This window comes from Fundulus heteroclitus, chromosome 22 (genome assembly GCF_011125445.2).
Source record: "Fundulus heteroclitus isolate FHET01 chromosome 22, MU-UCD_Fhet_4.1, whole genome shotgun sequence".
NCBI lineage: Eukaryota > Metazoa > Chordata > Actinopteri > Cyprinodontiformes > Fundulidae > Fundulus > Fundulus heteroclitus.
Genome location: NC_046382.1, coordinates 13,686,859 through 13,709,982, shown reverse-complemented (window position 1 = coordinate 13,709,982; position 23,124 = coordinate 13,686,859). Strand labels below are relative to the sequence as shown.

General features: G+C 41.9%; 1 protein-coding gene across 20 annotated transcripts in view; it reads left to right on the top strand.

Annotated features, from left to right (window-relative positions):
- Positions 1 to 23,124, top strand: part of ablim1a (actin binding LIM protein 1a) — an 82,323-nt gene that overhangs the window by 5,068 nt on the left and 54,131 nt on the right. For 5 of the 20 annotated variants that reach the window (XM_036126428.1, XM_036126411.1, XM_036126420.1 and 2 more), the window contains exon 1: positions 14,753 to 15,158. The exons of 1 other annotated variant lie outside the window; for it this stretch is intronic. In XM_036126428.1, coding sequence (XP_035982321.1) covers positions 14,915 to 15,158 — 244 coding nt within the window. In that variant the 5' untranslated portion in view covers positions 14,753 to 14,914. Of the gene's footprint in view, positions 1 to 9,307; positions 9,471 to 14,750; positions 15,159 to 23,124 lie in introns of those variants that run through there. 14 more of the 20 variants (XM_036126410.1, XM_036126413.1, XM_036126421.1 and 11 more) reach the window with 7 other exon arrangements.

The following is a 23,124-nucleotide window of genomic DNA, read 5'->3' as shown; positions in this document are numbered from 1 at the left end:
GGCTTTATAAGACGAAAAAGGAGCCACCGTGTGATGTGGTTTATATAGATTTCTCCTGCATCTGGACAGTGCTCTCCAACAGTATTTATACCACTTGATTTCTTTCACATCTTGTCTTGTTACAACCAAAAACTTCAATGTATTTTGTTTTCAGTCGTGGATAATTCAGAAGTGGAAGAAAAGTTATACTTTGTTTTCAACATTCTTTACGAATGAATGTGGTATACTTGTCTTTAGCGCCCTTGAGTAAACTATTTACAGAAAAACACCTTTTGCTGCAATAACAGCTGCAAGTCTTCTGGGGTCTCCCTGTTCAGAGTCTCTAATTTTCACCCAATCGTCTTTGCAAATTAGATGAAACTATTTCAGAATGCCAATTTTAATGTTTGCCACAGATTCCCAGATGGATTTAGTCAAAGGTGCGACCAAGTCTTTGTACTATGAGTAAGACTCAGGTCCCTGAGTCAAGCACCATGTAAAGGCATGAAAGTCTCAAGCCAACTCCAAAGTCATGTCATGCAAGTCAAGCCCAGTCCTAAACTCTTAAGTTCGATTCTGCAACAAGTCATTTGGCCAAATATGTATTTTAATCAGAGAAATAATAATTTCGAGGCTTAGTTTTGTCTTTATCTGGCAGAACAACCAGCAAGAGGAAGTGAATGTCAAAGTTGTCTGAAATTCAGTGATGTACAGTAAATATTAACCAAAATGTTAAAAAAAATCTGTGAATTAAAAAAAATTATTGAGCAAACTGATGCATAATAAAAAATAAAACTAAATATCTATACAAAATAAACTTTATATTTATGTTAACCAATTGCAACAGTACAAACCTTCTTACCAAAATATACGAGTAGCATCAGATTATTAGAAAAACAACTGAAATGACCTATACAACTGTATAAAAATAAATTTTGTGATTAAGATAAGTTATTTGAGCCGGCTCAAATAACGCTTCTTTCCAAAAGTTGTGCGTACTATCGCTCCGTACTAAGAAGATTGTGTCATTTACAGGTTACAAAAACACTACTGTTAACATCTATTTGAACATTTTAATTTCTCAGGAATGTCTGATTGCAATGTTCTGCATATGAAGGTATAAAATTACTGCACAAGATATACTGCAGGCATAAATGTATCACCAAAGGAGCTTTGAGGGATTAATTCATGCAACTACACAGTTATTCATATTGTTTGACAAAGGATTTGGGAGAGACCCTAAAGACTATATATATATATATATATATATATATATATATATATAAATTTTGTGATTAAGATAATTTTATAATACATGACAATAGTGCAGTTATCTGCCAGTCTGGATCCACTGACATCCTTTGTGGTTCAGCCTCACAGTACAGAAATTTTTCATGTACACATTGTCATGGTTGAGTTTTGGTTTGGCTTTGTTTTTCTGTTACTTTCATTTTTTTTTCATGGTTATGACTCTTGCCCGCCATCCTGCCTTCCCTCCACCCACCCTGGTTCGGTCACTTTGTAGTTTGTTTTGTTTGATTTTAGGCCGTCCGGAGTCCGGCCTTGAGGGGGGGGTAATGTCATGGTTGAGTTTTGGTTTGGCTTTGTTTTTCTGTTACTTTCATTTTTTCATCTCTTTTGGGTTAGGTTTGACTTTATTTATTGTTAGTTTTCAGTCATCAGTTATTTTCTGTCAATTTTCACTTCTCCTCCTCAGCAGTCAGTCACACCTGATATCATTTGCTGGTTAATTAGTCAGACCCTGGTGTCACCTGTCAGTTCTCTATTTAAACCTCCCTCTGTCTTTAGTTCAGCACTGGGTCGTCATCATCACTCCACACCTCTCCATGCCAGTCCCCGTTTTGCCTTGGAAGCTTTGTTTTTGCTCCTGTTAAGGTTAGTCCAGTCAGTCACTCTAAAGACTGTTTGTTCTCTGTTTGTCCCTGGAGAGGTTCTGCTCTGTGCCCTGTTGTCTCTCAGTTCTGCTAACCTGACTAGCCGCCCTGGAGAAGTTCAGCTCTGAGCCTCGGTGTCTCTCTAGTTCTGCTAACCTGACTAGCCGCCCTGGAGAAGCTCAGCTCTGAGCCCTGGTGTCTCTCAAGTTCGGCTAACCTGACTAGCCGCCCTGGTGAAGCTCAGCTCTGTGCCCTGGTGTCTTCTATGAACTGCTAACCTGAGTGCTACGAGGCCTACTAGCCGAGCAACACCAAGCAAGGGTGGACTCTCTGTCTCCGGTCCGTCAGCTCCTGCCATCACCTTCTCTCCGTTCCTGTACAACCAGCTCCTCTGGCCTCATCAAACCTCCACCCATCAACCTTGTAATAAATACTCTCAAACTTTTAGTCCCGTGTGTGCATCCTGAGTTTATCGGTAAATAAAATCTTGACAGTACGACCCAGTCGCAAGGTAAACTCAGGCGCCATGCGGGACTTACCTGCAGGAGTTGACGACCCGGAAATCATCGCATATTTAGAGATGTGCCAACGTCAGATGAGGGAAAGGTACGCCAGGATGGCTTCAGCCCGGAACCCTGCGCCACCGATCCGGGCCAACTCTACTCCCCTGGTGGTCCAAGTGGGTGTGGTAACGGCTACTTCAGAGCCCGGGAAAGGAGGCCGCTCAGCCTCTCGTCGTCTCGGTCATCATCTCCATGACTCACAGCTGGCCCCTCGAGTAAAGCACATCGTTCCACCTAGCAGACCCCCACGCATCAAGGAGAGCCAGCTGTGGGAGTTCTACTACGGAGACCGAGACGACCTTCTGCCCTGCTGGCCAGCTGCCACCCCGGAGATTGCCTCAGATTCCTCATCTGTCCCTTCCCGGCGAAGACAGCAGAACCACCGGCGCGGAGGGTCCGTCAAGGTTCAAGAGGAATCGTTTCCGCCTCCAACCCCACTGCCTGCCGAAGCCTGTTGCCCGGCGCCGCTGCCCGCCGAAGCCTGTTGCCCGGCGCCGCTGCCCGCCAAAGCCTGTTGCCCGTCTCCGCCCGAAAGCTCCGCTCTGCTTGCCGCCGAAAGCTCCGAGCCGCCTAAAACAGACCCGTCGGCCGACGAGGGAGTTGTTTCGCCTCAAGCCGAGGCCTCCGAGGGAGCTGTTCCGCCTCAAGCCGAGGCCTCCGAGGGAGCTGTTCTGCCTCAAGCCGAGGCCTCCGAGGGAGCTGTTCCGCCTCAAGCCGAGGTCTCCGAGGGAGCCGCTTTGCCTCAGCCCGAGGCCTCCGAGGGAGCCGCTTTGCCTCTGTCCAAGTCCCGTGAGGAGGTCCAGGAGGACCTGCCTCCGCCCAAGCCTCGTGAGGAGGTCCAGGAGGACCTGCCTCCGCCCAAGCCTCGTGAGGAGGTCCAGGAGGACCTGCCTCCGCCCAAGCCTCGTGAGGAGGTCCAGGAGGACCCGCCTCTGGCCTCGGTTTCCACCGAGACCTGTAGCTTGGCACCTCCTCCAACTGATCTGTTTGGCCGGAGCCGCAGACTGCGGACTTCGAGCCGCTCGACTCTGCCTCGTCGTGGCCGTCCACCACGGCGCCCGCCTCTGACTTCTCTGTTTGGCCGGAGCCGCAGACTGCGGACTCCGAGCCGCTCGACTCTGCCTCGTCGGGGCCGTCCACCACGGCGCCCGTCACTGACTTTTCTGTTCGGCCGGAGCCGCCGACCGCGGTCTCCGGGCCGCTTGACTTTGCCTTGTCGGGGCCGCCCTCCTCGAGGGTTTAGTCGGGCGATGCTGCTCCGCCGCCTGCCTCGTCCAGGACGACCTCCACGAAGACTTTTCTTTTTTGCTTAGCAACCGCCTTTGCCTGAGCCCTTAAGGCCAGTGCCTTCTGTTATTTTTTGGGCTCAATTTCAGTTTTTGTTCTACTTAGGATTTTGGGATTTTAGAGTTATTTAGGGGTTCTTGTTTCCTCAGAATTCTTAGTCTCTGTTTTTGCTTTTGTTTGTCCTGCTCCGTTTAGGATTCTAGATTTTGCCTTAGTTTCCAAGCTTTGCTTTATTTCCTCATTTGTAGCCTTAGTTCTCTGGTTTTCTCGTTAGTTTACTTATTCATGTTCTAGTTTTCTTGTTTTGCCTTAATTTCTAGTTTAGCCTTAGTCTCCTATTTTGCTTAAGTATTGTTTTTTTTACCTTAGTTTTTCAGCTTCAGTTTTGTGTTACTTTAGCTATCTAGTTTTTACAGTAGTTTACCAGTTCGGGTCCTAGTTTCTCTGTTTAGTTTTAATTTTCTGGTATCGTTTTAGTTTTCTGCTTAGTGTTTTTGTTTTGATTCAAGGGTTAGCTTTAGTTTTTTCTTTTGTGGTGCTATCCCTGTTCTAGTCTTGCCTTTATTTTTTAATTCTTAGTTTAAATTCTTTATTTTGTCCTGCGCTCTCCCAGTGCTCCTTAGTTCCTAGCGCTTGCTTAGGCTTCTGACCCCTGATATGAGCTGTTTCACGCTCCTTCGGTTTGGCTTAGTTAAGTTTTTGGCCTTCTTGTTCCTCGGCCTTCTCAAATTTAGACCCCTTGGATCCTCGGCGTGTTAGGACGCCCTTTGTTCTCGGTTCCCCGGCGTGTTTGGACGCCCTTTGTTCTCGGTTCCCCGGCGTATTTGGACGCCCTCTGACTCTTGGTTCCCCGGCGTGTTAGGACGTCCTCTGACTCTTGGTTCCCCGGCGTGTAAGTACGTCCTCCGTTCTTGTTCCTAGGCGTTTTAGATGTTCCTGCTTCCCTCACATTCCGACGTTCTCTTCCCCAAGCCCCGGCGTTTACCTCACGCCCCGGCGGGCTTCCCTTTGGCGTTAAGTACGCCCGTTCCTTCCCTTTGGCGCTGTTGTGCGCCCGTTCCTTCCCTTTGGCGTTAAGTACGCCCGTTCCTTCCCTTTGGCGCTGTCGTGCGCCCGTTCTTCCCTCTGGCGTTGTCGTACGCCTGTTCTTCCCTCTGGCGTTGTCGTACGCCTGTTCTTCCCTCTGGCGTTGTCGTACGCCTGTTCTTCCCTCTGGCGTTGTCGTACGCCTGTTCTTCCCTCTGGCGTTGTTCGCCTGTTCTGCCTTGTGGCGATGTTCGCCTGTTCTGCCCGTTTTTGCCTTGTGGCGATGTTCGCCTGTCAGCGTCGGTTAGATGCCCTTTGTTGGCCTACCAGGGGCTGTTAGTAACCCCTTTAGTCCGCTTTTGTTTTTCCTTGTTTCAGATCGCCCTGAGTGGGTAGTTTTTTGTTTTTGGCCCACCATCCGTACCACCCTCCACCCACCCTGCTTTGATCTGTTTGGTTTGACCCTAGCCCGCCATCCGTACCACCCTCCACCCACCCAGGTTAGATCAGCTTGGTTATGACTCTTGCCCGCCATCCTGCCTTCCCTCCACCCACCCTGGTTCGGTCACTTTGTAGTTTGTTTTGTTTGATTTTAGGCCGTCCGGAGTCCGGCCTTGAGGGGGGGGTAATGTCATGGTTGAGTTTTGGTTTGGCTTTGTTTTTCTGTTACTTTCATTTTTTCATCTCTTTTGGGTTAGGTTTGACTTTATTTATTGTTAGTTTTCAGTCATCAGTTATTTTCTGTCAATTTTCACTTCTCCTCCTCAGCAGTCAGTCACACCTGATATCATTTGCTGGTTAATTAGTCAGACCCTGGTGTCACCTGTCAGTTCTCTATTTAAACCTCCCTCTGTCTTTAGTTCAGCACTGGGTCGTCATCATCACTCCACACCTCTCCATGCCAGTCCCCGTTTACCTTGGAAGCTTTGTTTTTGCTCCTGTTAAGGTTAGTCCAGTCAGTCACTCTAAAGACTGTTTGTTCTCTGTTTGTCCCTGGAGAGGTTCTGCTCTGTGCCCTGTTGTCTCTCAAGTTCTGCTAACCTGACTAGCCGCCCTGGAGGAGTTCTGCTCTGTGCCCTGTTGTCTCTCAGTTCTGCTAACCTGACTAGCCGCCCTGGAGAAGTTCAGCTCTGAGCCTCGGTGTCTCTCTAGTTCTGCTAACCTGACTAGCCGCCCTGGAGAAGCTCAGCTCTGAGCCCTGGTGTCTCTCAAGTTCGGCTAACCTGACTAGCCGCCCTGGTGAAGCTCAGCTCTGTGCCCTGGTGTCTTCTATGAACTGCTAACCTGAGTGCTACGAGGCCTACTAGCCGAGCAACACCAAGCAAGGGTGGACTCTCTGTCTCCGGTCCGTCAGCTCCTGCCATCACCTTCTCTCCGTTCCTGTACAACCAGCTCCTCTGGCCTCATCAAACCTCCACCCATCAACCTTGTAATAAATACTCTCAAACTTTTAGTCCCGTGTGTGCATCCTGAGTTTATCGGTAAACAAAATCTTGACACACATTTGAACCTGCAACTTTACAGGCTTCATAATAAAATTAGAGGCCCCCACAAAAAAACATAGTTTTTATGCTAACATTAGGTAAACATTAGTTTCCTTCATCTTCCATCACTGTCATCACAGTTGCAATTAAAATTTGCTTTGAGACAATTACTTCTGTCTGGATCTTACGGAAAATGCGTGAACATTATGTTACGCATTTATTCTCCATTGTAGCCTACTTGTGTGGATGAGCAGCTTCTTTCCCAACATAGCGCACACCTCTTCTTTCATTATCCTTGATTCTGCAGTTCCCTGTGTTTTTTGTGCCATCTGAGCCAGAGCTTGACTGATGAAAACTGAAAATATATAACGCTGGATGATTTAATTCCTCAGTACATAAAAAAAAAGGGTCCCTGTCGAAGTTTGTCCAGGGAAAATGAGTGAGAGTACCACCACTGGGCTTTCAGCCCTAATGTGCTTCCCCCCCCCCCCCCACCCCCACCATCCGCTCTCATGTTATCAGCTCATGGCCATCAGCTTTTACCTTGGTACCGATGCCTCTCCATTAGTCACTCCACCTTGTAATACATCCTTACGGGCAAACTACTCTGTCCAGGCTTTCCGGTTTTCCCGTTTTATTCAGCCCTGGACCTTTGACCATAATCTTTATTTATTCATTTTGTTTGTTCTATAAATCCATTATCGTAATGATGGGAGCGTGTAGCTGTGGATGAGTCTGCTGTATAGCGACCATGATGGAGTTCAGCCAGGGCAGCTTTGAGCTCAAGTGGATTGTTGAAGGTCACCTTTGCAGTAATGATTTAATCTTTCCATTTGGACACTGTACTCTGGAAAAATCACCTCATAATCATAAAATATTAAACCTGGATACCTCAGCTTAGAGGTTTTGGGAAACTCTTGTTTTTTCAGATTACCCGCTCGGGTTTTGGTAAAGTGTAAAGTGCCCATGTTGGACTGTAAAGGTGTACCGTTGCGTTCTTAGATACACTAATACTAAAAACACTGAATGTTTTACCACTCTCCTTTCAGAATTGATTAAAATCCTTTAAAATGGATTAGTTTCCATATGTATAACAAAGGTTTTTAATAGACGTGCAGGGGTTTGATGTTAACCCGGTTTATCCGTTCCCTAGCCACTTCTTTTTGTGTAAATGAGATTCTTGTCCCATCAGAACAACCAAATAGTACGTTTTTTTTTTCTAGTTGTTGATTTATGGAGAAATTCAGGAATTCTGAGTTATTCTTATTTTCGTTATTTCATCTACTACTACAGCTGTTGGGGAAGCAGTCCCACTGCATAATGCTGCCAGTACTATGCTAGACAGCTGGTGCTGTTATCGTAGGATCTAAAGCCTCACCTTGACTCCTCCAAACATACGTCTTGCCATTGTTTTCCGGATACCACACTTTTCCTGAACTTTGTAACCGATTTTGTTTCATCTGCCAACAGTTTGGGTTTCCAGACATCAGCAAAGTAGTAACACATCTGATATGTCTGAAGAGCTTAGAAAATGATCCAAAAGACTTGTTCCAACTTGTGTTTATCTCCTTGGAGGTGCCATATTTTGAGTAGGGGTCAGTTCATGTGTGGGGGAAAAAAATCGTTTTTATCCAGCAAAGACAAAGTACCTGCTTCATTCGACCATGACCACCACCCAGGCGTTTGTAGGACTTATTAGCCCTCTTGAATGGTGGCCTTCATGGCCACGAAACCTGGAAGTTACAGGTGGCTAAAAGTTACACCGTGCTGCTTTAAAAATGAAAGTCATGGGGTGTGATAAAATAAGTAATCGGGTGTAACGGCTCAAATAACGCTTCTTTCCAAAAGTTGTGCGTGCTATCGCTCCGTACTAAGAAGATTGTCATTTACAGGTTACAAAAACACTATTGTTAACATCTATTTGAACATTTTAATTTCTCAGGAATGTCTGATTGCAATGTTCTGTATATGAAGGTATAAAATTACTGCACAAGATATACTGCTGGCATAAATGTATCACCAAAGGAGCTTTGAGGGATTAATTCATGCAACTACACAGTTATTCACATTGTTCGACAAAGGATTTGGGAGAGACCAAAAGTTCTAGCAGACCCTAAAGACTATATATATATATATATATATATATATATATATATATATATATATATATATATATATATATAATTCAATTCAGTTGTATTTATATAGCGCCAATTCATGATACATGTCATCTCAAGGCACTTTAAAAAGTCAAATGCAAACTGCTGGGTTTCCTTAGATAGGAAACCCAGCAGTTTGCATCAAGTCTTAACAAGCAGCATTCATTCCTCCTGAAAGAGCGTAGAGCCACAGGGAGAGTCGTCTGCATTGTTGATGGCTTTGCAGCAATCCCTCATACTGAGCATGCATGAAGTGACAGTGGAGAGGAAAACTCCCCTTTAACAGGAAGGAAAAACCTCCAGCAGAATCAGAACCAGGCTCAGTATGAACAGTCATCTGCCTCGAGCAACTAATATATATATATATCCTGAGCTATGTCCGTGAAATAAACTTTCACCACGGTATCACATGGTGACAATAAAGATGCTTGATTCTTGATGCTTCTTGCTCTTATCACCTTCTTGGAAAGATATGATTGGCTTGATTTTTTTTTATCTCATAATTACATATGACAGAAGCAATTTAAAGGCCTGTCCAGCTGCAAAAAGCCCCGACCACCACCACCACCCTCCTACCTGGCGCACCTCTGGGTTTGCCCTACTCTGACTTCCCCATATGCCCTATCTCACAGCTGAGGTAGCACATCCTGTACAGCGTACCTGTTACACTGCAGTGCAATCTAAATGATCAATGGTGGATACAAAAAAAGGGAGGCACTCTGCAGTAATCCAATCTGATGCCTCCTCCTTTTCCCACCACAGGAGAGGGCTTGCTCAGGCTGCAAGACAACACGACCCTCTGCCTCAGCACTTTTCTCTCCCCGACTGACTGTGTGTGTGTGTGTGTGTGTGTGTTTGTATATGTGCGAATAAGAGAGAGTCGTGCGCATGCATGTGTCCTGGCCAAAGCCTGAATAATTGAAGAACATAGGAGGGAGTGAAAGCACTGCCAGTCGGGACAGAGTGTGTGGGATTGTGCAGAGATGGGGGAGAGGAACACAGTGAAGCAACAGCAGCCCGACTACGACGGGCTCTGCAACTACGCCCAGAAAATCACCTCCTGCTTTGGACTGGGTGGTAAGATAGAGTGTGGGGGGAAAGATGGGGGAGATGTTTTGCATTTGGACTGCGGCGTAAAAAGAGCCGAGGCTTTGATGAGAATGTTTGTTTTCAGTGTGCCGGAGCAGCTCGTGTATTTTTCCTAGATGTTCATATGTGTTTCTGTGACCGGCGGGTAGGGTAATGCCCAATGCAGCAGTGTGCCGTGTCCCCAGCTACCCTCAGGTGCGTGTGGGCGTAAGGTTCTTCTTGGTCCACCTATCTTTCTGTTCTCCGGACTAAAACTCTGCAACTGCGTTCACAAGCAGGAGCAGTCGCTGTATTTATTGAGCTCAGCTAGCTGAACTCCAGCTACCCTGTCTGCGCTCCCTCCTAGACAAAGAGGCTTTCTCAAGTCTGAGCCGTGCATCTCCAGACTAAAACGTTATTTTATGCTCTGTCACTGTCTGCCGTTTGATTTCTGCTGTAGTCTAATGTGTTTGTTCCGTTGGACCGGAAACAGAAGTGGGAATACGTCTTATCTGTCTGATGGACAGCCTGCGTCAGAGAGGGCTATCTCTTTTATTTTAGTTATTTATGTGTATTTAAAGAATAAAAAGCGCCGTTGACTATATGGCAACACCTTTTATCATTTTCCCTCCCCACCAGATCTTAATCTGGGTTATCTTTTTAATGCTTTGTGACGTTATCTGTGTTTTGCAGTTTGTAAAGATTTGACTTCTGCATTTTCTGTCATTTCACATCTCAATGAATAATTACGACATGCCAAGCTCACATTTCCAAGAAAGATCCTGTTAAATCTGGACCGTAAAGCAGTATTTTTGAAGAAGAAGATGAAACGTTCTTTGGTTATTTGCTGAAAGGTTTTTCTTTTTTGCTCCTGATGTAGATGCTTTGGTAGCTTAAAAAGCTAAAATCCATTTTCTGCTTCATGCAATCTCATTGTCCATCGAGATCTTCTTTTAGCATCTTAACTCTAAGTTTGTTGAAGATGCAATTTTTTTTTCCAGAACAATAAATACCCCTTGTACTTTTCCATATTTACTCAGCTTCATATACAAAAGCTTCAGCGTTTTTTTACTAGGATGCAATGAGACAGACCCACATAAAGCAAATCATAACTGCAAAGTCGAATAAGCAAGATATATGAATTTTTCTTATTAAATTTTCTTTGCAAATACAAATATTAAAAAAGTGTGGAGCGCATTTGTATTCGGAAGACCGAGTAATAAAGCAGGCAGGTCTGGGAGAAAGTTGTGGAGAATTTTAAAGCAGTTTGACTTTATAAAAAAACATTCAAACCATTGAACATCTCATAGGGCTTTTGTTGCACAGCTGCAAGCTAGGGCTGAACAATTAATCGCATTTTCAATATAATCGCGATTTAAAAAAACGCAATTTCCAAATCGCAGAGTCTGCAATTTTTGGCTATGTAACAATTAGGGAATTAGACATGTCTATTAGGTGTTGGTAAAATGTTTAAAGTAGGTTTGCCTCCACATGGAAGGAAAGACAGTTGCAGCAGTGAGATAATCTAATTTTATTACTTGTTTTAGAGTTTATATAATCATACATAGGTCAATCAGTTTAATACATAGACTTGCTTGTTGGTTGCACTTTATGTTCAACAAGGATTGATGTCCAAATCAACTAAAAGCTGTTCTCTTGAATAATATTCTGATTAATAGAAACATTAAAAGTTCTTGTTTTGAATAGTCCTTGTTTACAAGCGTCTTTATTTAGACGCCATTTTTGTTGCTTGTGGTTAACGCAGAGAAAAGTCAAAATTGCAATTTTGGTTGAAATATATCGTAGGCAGAACGCAATCATTACTGCTCCGAGTTTAGATGCTGTGGGTGTTTTAGCAACTAATCTGCACAGCGAGGAAACAGATTGATTTGTTGTTTGTATATGTTTAAAAAGTTTAAAAAGACATGATAAATTAAACTGGGGAAAAAAAAATCGCATTAAATCGCAACATTAAGAAAAAAAAATCGCAATTAGATTATTGTCCAAAATCGTTCAGCCCTACTGCAAGCTTATTCGGACATAACCATCTTCCTTTGGTGACAGGCTGGCCAGGGAGTGCATTTATGGGACCTTATGACCTTAGAAGAGCTGCAGAGAGCCACAGCTCAGTTTGGAGAAAGTGTTGACAACTGCCAACATGCAAAAACTTACAATGCACCCCACCCTGAGCAATACAATGCCCATTTTGAAACATGGTGGTGGTGCCGTCACGCTGTGGGAATGGTTTCATCCAGTAGTGGAAGGGAAGCTGATCAAAGTTGATGGGAGGATAGATGCAATGAAATATCTGGAGAAAAATCCTGGGATAAAACTTGTCATTGCTTAAAGTGTAACTCACTCCCGTACCAGAGCCTTGCTCTGCCCAATCTCAAACTTAAAACTATGTGCCTAGAGAAGTGGTGGGCAGCTTGGGGCAGGAGGACTGGGAGTGATCTGAGCTAATAGTAAAAGCTAAATAAATTCTAAATAAAGTAAATGAATGCTAAGCTAATAAATCACTAACCTGAAACATTGACAGAAATACCACAAAATGAACCATTCACACTCTAACTCGCTACGGAGGCACAAGACGGAACTGCTTTTATACTTCATGTGTCAGCATAGCTGCTGACACATCAGTTTCTCCAAATGACGTCCCAAAAACTTTTGAACCAATTGCAATATTGATACAAAATTCAATGTAAGACCACCGTTTAGTCCAAGGAGGGCTACAAAAACACAAAAGGATGCAGGATTTAAACAAATATGCAGTAAATTGTCAAAATAATCACCAGGATATGTAGACAACACACTATAAGAAAGCCATGTTAACAGTTTATTAGCAAAAAAAGTTCATTTGGGGGTGAGTCACCCATTAAAGCTAGGGTCGGTGATTTGTCCAGAAATTTCCCAAGTCCCTTTTTGAATAACTGCACATGCACAAGAGCATCTTTTTTTTGACGCACTTTATGTTATTATTATTGTTACATTTTTCTTAACTACAGAAACACACATTAAGATTGTACAACAGTACGACTGTGGGGGCAATTATACAAATATGACATTATACAAAATCTGGCCTTTTTACTATCACATAAGTCAACTACTTTGACCAGTAATCCTCAAATATATCCATCTCCAACTTCAGTTTAAAGTGATCCTTTCCATTTTGAAAATATTATGAATCTGATGTATCCACTTATTTAATTTAGGTGTTTTCGAACTCAACCAATTTCGAGTTATAGCCTTTTTAGCAGCCACTAATAATACTCTCAGTAAAACATCCACTTTTGAAAATTGCATTACAGACAGATCTCCAAAATACATTGTACAACATTTGTATCTTATTTTCCTTTTAAAGACCTCTTCGAGGACATGCAAGAAGACCATCTTACCTTGCTCTGCTGCTCCTTAGGGGGATCACATCCTAAAAATCTCCCAAATCCTCTCTGGTCTTATTACTTTCTACTGAGGCCTTCCTCTTCTTCTCATAAACTTGTACATGATTTGCTTCTTGCGACTCTCAGCCATGTTCAAAGTTTACGGTGAGAGCAGCAGAGCTACAATGAACGGCTAACCGCTAAGCTAGCTGCTAAGCTAACCAGATATGTAAACACCAGAAGTGTGCATGCGCAGCTAGCAAGCAGAAACTATGAAGGAACGAGCGTGGATATCGGCGTTACGTGAGCGCGTCAGAATGATAGTCATGTGGGACAAGCAATAGATCAGAGACAGAGGGGCGTGAAAGCAGGAACAAAACTGTCAAATCCCTGGTTAGAGTTTTTACAGGCCTCCAGCTCCAACAGAAAAACTTTTTTTTAAACTCCTTTCTGTGCATACATAATGTATTTACTACTACAAAGTGTTTCTGAACAGGATTAAATTCAGTACTTTTACTTTTATCAGTCTTGTTGCACAAGTATCTGTGCTTTTAGTTAAGTAGAGAATGTGAGTGCTTTTGCCACCAGAATCTGTGGCAAGAAATAAAAATTTACTTTCACAGATGCTCTCCATCCAATCTGATCACATGACTTTGCAGCAATCCCTCATACTGAGCAAGCATGAAGCGACAGTTGAAAGGAAAACTCCCCTGTAAAGGGAAGGAAAAACCTCCAGCAGCCTACAACGACCTGAGCTTGAGTTAGTTTGCTGAGAAGAATTTATGCTTTATCAAATATCATCCCATACATACATCCATCCATCCATCCATCCATTTTCTAGCACATCTATCTATCCCTATTGGGGATGCGAGGGGTGCTGGTGCCTATCTCCAGCTGTCAATGGGCGAGAGGCGGGGTTCACCTGGACAGGTTGCCAGTCCATCGCAGGGCAACACAGAGACAAACAGGACAAACAACCATTCATGCACACACTCACACCTAAGGAGAATTTAGAAAGACCAATTAACCTAACAGTCATATTTTTGAACAGTGTGAGGAAGCCCGGAGAGAACCCACGCATGGCAATAGTGCAACCCACTGCTCCACTGTGCAGCCCCAAATATCATCCCAATTACATAATTGTGGTTGTAACAGGACAAAATGTCAAAAAGTTGAAGTGAATTTTTTGCTTTCTATTCTTGTCTGTTGACAGAACCTGGGTAGCTATTAAGTTAATTTGCCTTGAGTCCCTTTGACGCTGTAAACAAACTCATCTGGTTTTAGATGTATTTCATCCATACTTTTTTATACCCTCTCAATCACCCTCAACACCACAATGGGTGTTGAGGGTGAGTTGCCAGTTGACCCTAACATTCATTGTAAATAGTGAAGAAACGTTTTCCGCAGTGAGCTTGCACATTCAACACTGTAATGCCTCAGCCGGGATTTGAACCCATGACTTTTATGCTGCAAGACGACAATACTAACAGTCAGTTTAGCTGAATTTATAGGTTTTTAAGTCAAACAAAAACAATCCTTCATTCATACGTTTGGAAAGTTTGGGTCAAATTAGGACTCTTTCTTGAACACTCGTTTGGGTTGTAAATTAATCAGGCACTGGAGGTACTGAGGCTCCCACCCAACAGTGGGTAAACAAACCTGGCATGGACAGGCCTAACTCCACCCAGAACATAATCAGGCTGAACGTCAGCCCTAAGCTGCTTAAGGCACCAGGCGGGTTGGGGTGAAGACTCTCACAGTGTGAGCTTGTCTCCCACTCCGCTCCACCTGCAGAAGGATGCGTTCTCTTACCTGCCGCCGGCTCTTTGATGTCTCCACCTCAAGGCGGACGTCGGCGCTCTGCTGCTTGCACCTGCAGCGCATGTGAAGGGGACGAGGAGCTCGACTGAGTTTTGCTCCTCAAGCTTCCCTTTATTCTCATGCTCTGCTTCTTTGGTAAATCTGAGTTGCCCATGTCCGAGGAGGGACAGATTTCTCAGCGGCGCTGAGCCCGGCCCGCGGGCTGACTTTCACCTGCAGCGCTGTGGGACGGCTGAAGGAGAGCAGGGCACCATGCCCACCCTGCCCAACCTCAACAGCCTGGGGAAGCTGTGCAGCTCCAGCCGCAGCCAAAGCGTCCACCGGGTCAACCGGGTTCGGGTGAAACGCAAGAGCTCGGTCAAGCGGATGTCCATCATCGAGGATGGAAACGTGGCTGAAGTCCTCTACCTTATTCCGAAACAGTACATGGAGCAGTTTCCGTTCCTCAACCCAGACGACTATTACCTGAGTGAGAGGCTGAACGACGTCCCTACGGGTAGGACCAGATGCCCCTTCAACATCTGCCCATGCTATTAGTGCCTGGTCTCCTATAAACCGAGGACATTTCTGGTTTATCTGCTGCTCTAAAAAGAGACATTTTTTTTGTCAGGTGAACGTAAACCTAGATGACAGTGAGCAGGAGCGCTTTTTGATATAGGTTCACTGCCCAGAGCAGCAGGGCATACACAGCAAAAACGGAACTAAAAATAAGTAATATTTTCTTGAAATGAGTGTATCCGTCATTGATTTAAGCAGGTAAATAAGATGATTTGCCAATGGAATAAGATTTTTGCACTTAAAACAGGAACAATTCATCACAATCATCTTATTTCAAGTGCAGGATGTCTAATTATCTTATTTTAGGGGTCAAAATACTCATTCCATTGGCAGATAATATTATTTACCTGCTCAAATCTAGGACAAAAACACAAATTTTAAGAAGATTTTACTTGTTTTTAGATACGTTTTTGCAGTGTAGGAGGCGCCACAAGCCCTTGAGAGAGGAAGACGTTATGTAAGTTGTGCATAGAACAAGTCTGCTGCAGATATTTCTCGTGGGATATTTCTATGGGAAACAGCTTCTTGTTCTGATAAATTAAAAGGCCTATTTCGCCCTTTTTCTAGGGAATTTGGCATAAATTTGATCGTCTGGTTAAAAGTCGGAATCTGAACTGAGTTGTTCTCTTCTGAGCAGAGATTCTTTAAAGCAAACCTTTAGGCTATTTGTTGATTCTATTTTTGTATCATCTATAGATTTCCATAGCTTTCCATATATGGTACACACACTGCAAAAACGAAACCAAAAATAAGTAATATTTTCTTAAAATGAGTGCTTGATGATCTGCCAATGGAATAAGATTTTTGCACTTAAAATAGGAACAACTCATCTCCAGCATCTTATTTCAAGTGCAGGATGTCTAATTACCTCATTTTAGGGGTCAAAATACTCATTCCATTGGCAGATAATATTATTTACCTGCTCAAATCAAGGACAAAAACACAAATTTTAAGAACATTTCACTTGTTTTTAGATCCGTTTTTGCAGTGCAGTATGTATACAGAGCCATATTCGATAGATTAAACTAGTTGAAAAATGTATTTATTTCCGTAACTCAATTCAGATTTATTACATAAAAACGGAAGTTTTCAAGCCTGTTAATTATGGTGATTTTCTGTATACAGCTAAGGAAAACATGACATTTAAGATCAGAATATTACAACAGATCAATAATGTGCGCGTAAAGAAAAGTATGTTTCATTTTTCAGGTTTCACCTTTATTTGTTTATTTCGGTCTGTGTCTGTGGAGTGGGTGGGTGTGGTTCAGCAAGGAGAAGGTGTGCACAGGGAGAGGGGGTTTGTTCAGGGCATGCAAGGATCAACACTGCTAGCAAGAGATTAGACCATAAATGATGACCTTATGTGCATCAGTGATGTAGCCATAACTCCACATAAATGAACATTTACTGTAAAAGTCAAAAGTTAATTGCTGTCCTTTCAGTCATTATGTAAAGCGACCCTATGTGCGAGGAGGGCCTGTTGCCCAGCAGACGTAGGCCACAGGGTGGCTTACATCAGGATTACAGCTCTGGGCACGGCGACAAATCAAGATTTGCAGATTTTACACATTCTCTGACTTCAAGCCAGAAACAGCTGTAAAATTTGTATGGTTTTTTTTGTGTGTGTAAATGATAGAAGTAGCTCCTTTCTGTTTTAGGAATTAAGATTTTATTTGATCAGGCACAGCAACGCTTCAACTTCTTTTAATGCTCACTGCATTCTGCAAACTTGCACCTTCTCCTATAGCTGTTTCTAATAATAAGTCATAAAAAACATGCTACCGAGGACTTATTTGTACAATCACTGCGACTAAAGTTCCTGTCAGAACTTTACATGCACTCATAAAAAAAAAATCGTTGGCTTATCTTTTAAAGTTATGCAACTGCAATAAATTTAAAAAGCAATACAGGGTCAGAATTATACAGACCCCCCACTAATATTAGCTCAAATGCCTCTTACAAAGTTGCAGAGAGCAATATTCTGGTAATATTCTTATAATCGTGGCCAAATTGCAGATTCTTTCTCTTTTCTCCAGGATGTTTTTGGTTTCTCCATGTCTACAGCTACAAATCGAGTTGGAAGGATTTTAGAGCAGGCGCCTCTTTTCTTTTTTAAGCACCCTCTAGATTCACTTTCTCATGGAGAGTGACTCTGGTGCTCTAGCATCTTCATGTTCTTGAACATCCTAAACAATTTCCTTTCTTCTGAGGATGAGAGCTGGTGTCAGATAGTCGATACTTGGACAGTTCACTGCAAGAATTGAACTAAAAATAAGTAAAATTGTCTTGAAATTAATATATGTGTCCTTGATTTGAGGAGGTAAATAAGATTATCTGCCAGTGAAATGAGTATTTTGACCCCTGAAAAGGATAATTAGATATAATACACTTGCAATAAGAGTATGGAGATGAGTTATTCCTATTTTAAGTGTAAACATCTTATTCCATTGGCAGATAATCTTATTTACCTGCTCAAATCGAGGTCAAATGCACCTATTTCAAGGGAATTTTTATTTCCTTTTAATTCTCTTTTTTCCATATATTTTCTATTCCGGGAAGGAAAATGATAAAAAAAGAAAATGGATCTAAAAGTGGTTTTGGTTTGGGTGAATCAAGTTTGGGCTCAAGCTTGTTGAAGGTTTGTCAGAAGCTTGTTTATGGATGCAGTTAAAGAGTAGTCTGTATGTGTTATTTTATAATTACTGTTGCTTGTTTAATTTGCCAGCTGGAAAATTAATGTTTTAAATGCATAAGAAACCGCCTCAAATTAAAATGTGAGACATTGTGAGAGGATATAAACTCCTGATACCGGTGTAGCTTATTCCTCCCAATGTTGGAGCGACTTATCCTGCCTTCGAAATGATACAATGCACCTGCTAAACACAAGTACGTATAAAAGGTCTGACGATATGTCAGAAAAACTATAAATTATCTGACAGTTCAAACAAAGAAGGTCATTTTTAGCAGTGTCGGTGCTTGCATGAATGGCCCCTCCTTCCGCCACCCTCCGACCAATCAAAATGCAGAATAAATGCTTTACAATCCTACGCTTAAAAAAAGTCTCCCTATTCTCAGCAGCAAACAGGGGACTCCCAAAATCCCATCAGTGCACATGCATAAAACCAATAGAAATCTTGTTAATCTAGTGTCCACCCGTCCAACAATCCATATCAAAAATTGGGATTAATATGTGGGAGCAGCAGTAAATAAGATTATCTGCAAATGGAATAAGATTTTTTTCACTTAAAATAGGAATAACTCATCTCCATACTCTTATTATTGCAAGTGTGTTATATCTAATTATCCTTTTTAGGGGTCAAAATACTCATTTCACTGGCAGAAAATCTTATTTACCTCCTCAAATGAAGGATAACGCGGTCTGAGTAAAAGAAACTTTGTGCTGCACGTGGTTGCACTCTCACAGGTGATGCTGTTTTGTAACCAGTTTTAAAATAGCAGCGAGCTGCTGAACAGGTTCTCGCCGTCCGCCGTCAGAGTTTTCTCGGTGCTTTTCTAGAGTCAAGGAGTTCTTCCAAGTTATTTCTCTCTCTCTCTTTTTTTTCTTTTCTTATCAGCTTCTCTGTGTGAGTATATATTTTTTTCCCCCAATGCATTCCAAGACCCTTAAATAATCAAGGCAGGGAATAACTGTGTAGCCTTTCTGCACAAAGCGCTGTTGTTACGCTGCATGTGACCTCATGCATCATGGTGCCAGTTTAGCTTATACTCAGCGCCCAGCAGTCGAAAGCCGTGACTCAAATTGTGTGTTTTGTTTTTTTTCACTGAAATTATCAACTTATCCCTGGTGAGGTTATTAATTGACAGTCAGATGTGAATCATTGACATGTAAACCTTTCAGCCGAGGATAATTGCCGCACTTGGCAAACCCCTTGTAGGTTCTTCAGCTCAGATGAAGATTATTAAAAGAGGCAAGATGATAATGGGCCTCTCATAGCAGACAGAGTAACAAGATATCTTTGTTTTTGCTGTTAGTGGCTGCACTAGACGTTTTAGGGAGCTTCTCAAGGCTTTACACACTCCTGGAATACTTCCCTTTCCCTCATAATGAAAAAAAGGGTGGAGTGCAGGGAGAATTTTTTCCACCAAGAGATTTTGTTTTACCGTCAGCCTCGCTGGCAAGTTCCCCGTTGCCTGATGTCAACGTCTGGTGGAAACAAATGCATCCAGAAGGGGGCAGTTTTTCCCTACTCTGAATGGAGGCTCTGTGCATGCGTGACGAGATGCTGAGTCAGCAGATACAGGGAAGGTAAGCTGCTGACAAGCTCCTCTTCAGCCGAGTGGAAGTGCAAGATGAATCAGTAACGGCTTGGTCCACAACTGCTGCTGCTGCTGCTGGTGGATTTAAATGTCCCTAGTTGTGTTCACAAAGAGCGGATAGTCAACAAGACAAACTGTTTTTTATTCTCTCTCCGGAGAGCAAAAAGGCAAACCTTGACACATTACACTGCAAAAACGGATCCTAAAATAAGTAAAATCTTCTTAAAGTTAGTGTATTTATCCTTGATTTGAGCAGGTAATTAAGATTATCTGCCAATGGAATGATTATTTTGACCCCTAAAATAAGATAATTAGACATCCTGCACTTGAAATAAGATGATTGTGATGAATTGTTCCTATTTTAAGCGCAAAAATCTTATTCCATTGGCAAATCATCTTATTTACCTGCTCAAATCAAGGACAAATACACTAATTTTAAGAACATTTTACTTATTTCTAGTTCCAGAGAGTGAATATGATGTGCTCGGAGTTAGTCATAGTTTTGAAAGCGATTCCTTTTTCATCTTGCAAGTGTAGTTTACTTCTAACATTTTGAATATTTTAGATAACGACATATAAAGAGAAGCCTCACTTTTTTTTAAAGGAAGTGATGTGATAACAGCCTGCGTATTAACAGGACTCAGTATCTGCTCTATAATTGGATTTCAAATGATCCACTAAAGATGTTAACACAGTGCCCATGCCAGGAGTCATCATGAGTCTAACCTGCAACCTTAGATGACCACTTTGGCTCTCCAAAGAACTGATGGGATTGGATGGTGGACAGGGATCGTCACAGGAGGTGCAGCTGGCTTTAAGGAACGGCGAGTCACAGCGTGACCCCAATTAAGTAGATAAACCTTGGGTTTTGTCCCATCGCTGCAGCCCTGTTGATACGCAGGATTGATGAAGGACCCTACTTTTCATTCCCAGCCTCAATGGGAAGTAGGTATAGTGGATCTACTTGTCCATCCATCTGTCAATCCTTTGTCCTCTGCTGATCCGAGATCTGGACACCATAGCAAGACTTCCAGGTTTTTAACCTAGCCATCCATCTTCAGCTCCAACTGAGCCATCCCAAGGTGTTCCCCGCGCCCCAGGCATGTACAGGTACATATAAAAATTATTTTAATATTGTGAAAAAGTTTCATATTTTTGTCTCTCATTTTAGACCCAACGTACAGTGCCTCGGAAAATCTAAACATTGTGTAAAAGTTACATTTGTAAACTCATGGTGTTATATCCTAATCAGCTGGTTGACTCAAAACATCTGCAAAGGTTTCTTGAGCCTCTCTAAATGGTCTCTCAGTCTGGATCAGTAGGCGACACAATGGGGCAGACTGCTGACTTGACACACGAGTAGAAGACCGTCATTGACGGCCTCCACAAGAAGGATGAGCCTCAAAAGGTGATTGCTGAAGAGGTTGGTTCTTCAGAGTCCTGTGTCCAAGCATAGTGCCAGAAAGTTGAGTGGAAGGACAAACTTTGGTAGGACAAAGGCGAACCAGCAACAGGGATAAACGCAGGGAGTCAGAGCATCAAGATCACCATGCTCAGACCAGCCCCACGCATGTACTGCCAGCGTCTTACCTGGAATAAAAAGAGAAAGAACTGGATTGTTGCTCTTTGGTCCAAATTCCTATTTTCAGATGGGCTTCCTTTGGCCGCAGCAGAACCACAGGCTGATCTTCTCCATGCCACAACGCGTCGATGCAGTAATTCATGCAAAAGGAGCCCCGACCAAGTATTGAGTGCATAGAAGTGGAAATACTTTTCAGAAGCCTGAATTCTCTCTTCAAAATATAACTTCCTATTGATCTTGTTTAATATTCTAGTTCTGTAAGACATTGAATTCGGGGGTTTTCATTATCTGTAAGCCATAATCATCCAAATGACGAGACATAAAAACCTTGTAATGTTTAATGGATCTATCCAAAAAAAAAGATTAAAAAAATAAAACAACTGGACTTTTATTCTGAAGCTGAAGACGTAGAAGTCCAGTTGTTTTAATTTTTGTACCTTTTTTTTGGATTGATCATGACCTGGATGACTGAGAATCTTCACCAACGTAATGAATCTATATATCTACGTTCATTTTCTGAAATCAGTGAAAAAAAATATTGAACCTTTTCACGATATTCTAATTAATCGAGATCTACCCATAGTGCTTGCGGTCTAGGGTTCTGGGTCTTCCTCCAAAGGCAGGTGACCCACAGAGGCATCCGTATCAGATTCCCAGATCACCTCACCTGACTCTCTCCAGAGCAGAGGAGCAGCACTTTTACTCCACGCTCCCCTTCAGATAAGGGAGTTCCTCTCCTGACTTCTGAGGTTGGACCCAGCCAGGCAGATCTCCTGCTATCTAGGATTTTGTTCTTTTGGACAAATCTCTTTAGGTCATGGTTGGAAATCAGAGCCAATGTAGACTGAGAACCTTCGGCCTTTATCCAGGTAAGAAAAATGTCCTCAGACCCAGAAGAGCTAACTAACGCACCCCTAGGTTCTTTTCTTATCTTTAGATTTTAATGAAGGGTGTTTGAGAACTTGTTGGTATAACTAGTTGAGATCTCATAGTAATCTGTAATCCACTTTAATCCTCCTTATTTGATTTAAGTACCTTAAATGAAATGTTGTAGAGAGATATTTGTGCTAAAAACATTGTTTTTATTTATAAACAACCATACCTAAATTTTTCCATAATATCACAGCTTCACGTAGTTGTAGTTGTACCAGTTACCATTTGAATCTCCTCATATGAAATGCCTCTCCAGAGTATATTATTGTTTGCTAACTTGTGTGATGCAGACAAATATGGGTAATAGGGTGTTTCTTTATTTATAGGTAAATAGTGATTTATGCATATTTTTTTCAATTCAGAGTCAATGTTTATTTATATAGCCCATTTCATGGGTGAAGCATCACAATCTGCAGTCTATCAAAATTTAGTTACTAAAATATTATTCTTTTCAGAATAATTTTTGAAAAGAATAATACAAAATAAAATAAATATGATGTTTCCTTTAATTAAGTGGTAAATGAATAGGAACATTAAATATAAAATTATAGAGTTGGCCTTTACATTTAAAATATAATAAAATAATACCTATCTTTCAGTTTAATGTGTTTTAGTATGCGTGTTTCTCCATTAATATATAACAAAACGTATAGAAAATTATTATTTTTACTTAACATATAGTTAATTTATTTACTCACTTAAATTAAATATATTTGACATATAGACGTATATTTGTTAAATTCTGGATGACTCAAGTATTCATTTTCATTTATTAGTTATTCTTATTAGATTAATTATATCCTTATTCATTATCAGAATTTTATTAAACTTTTATTTATTATTCTAATCAATTTAATTTAACATTTTATTTTATTTTTATTAAAAATATCTTTCATTAATCTAAGTGCTAAATGAGTGGTAAATGTTCAAAATACAAGTGCCTTAACATTTATGCATAAAACACAATAAACTCACACCATCAAGAAGTTTAAATTGTTGGTTTATTTATTAATACATTTTCTTACTTATTATATTTTGGATTAACATATTGTTTACATTTTTTATTTCATAAATTAAATTAAAGTATTTGATATTTCCTTAACAGATAAAA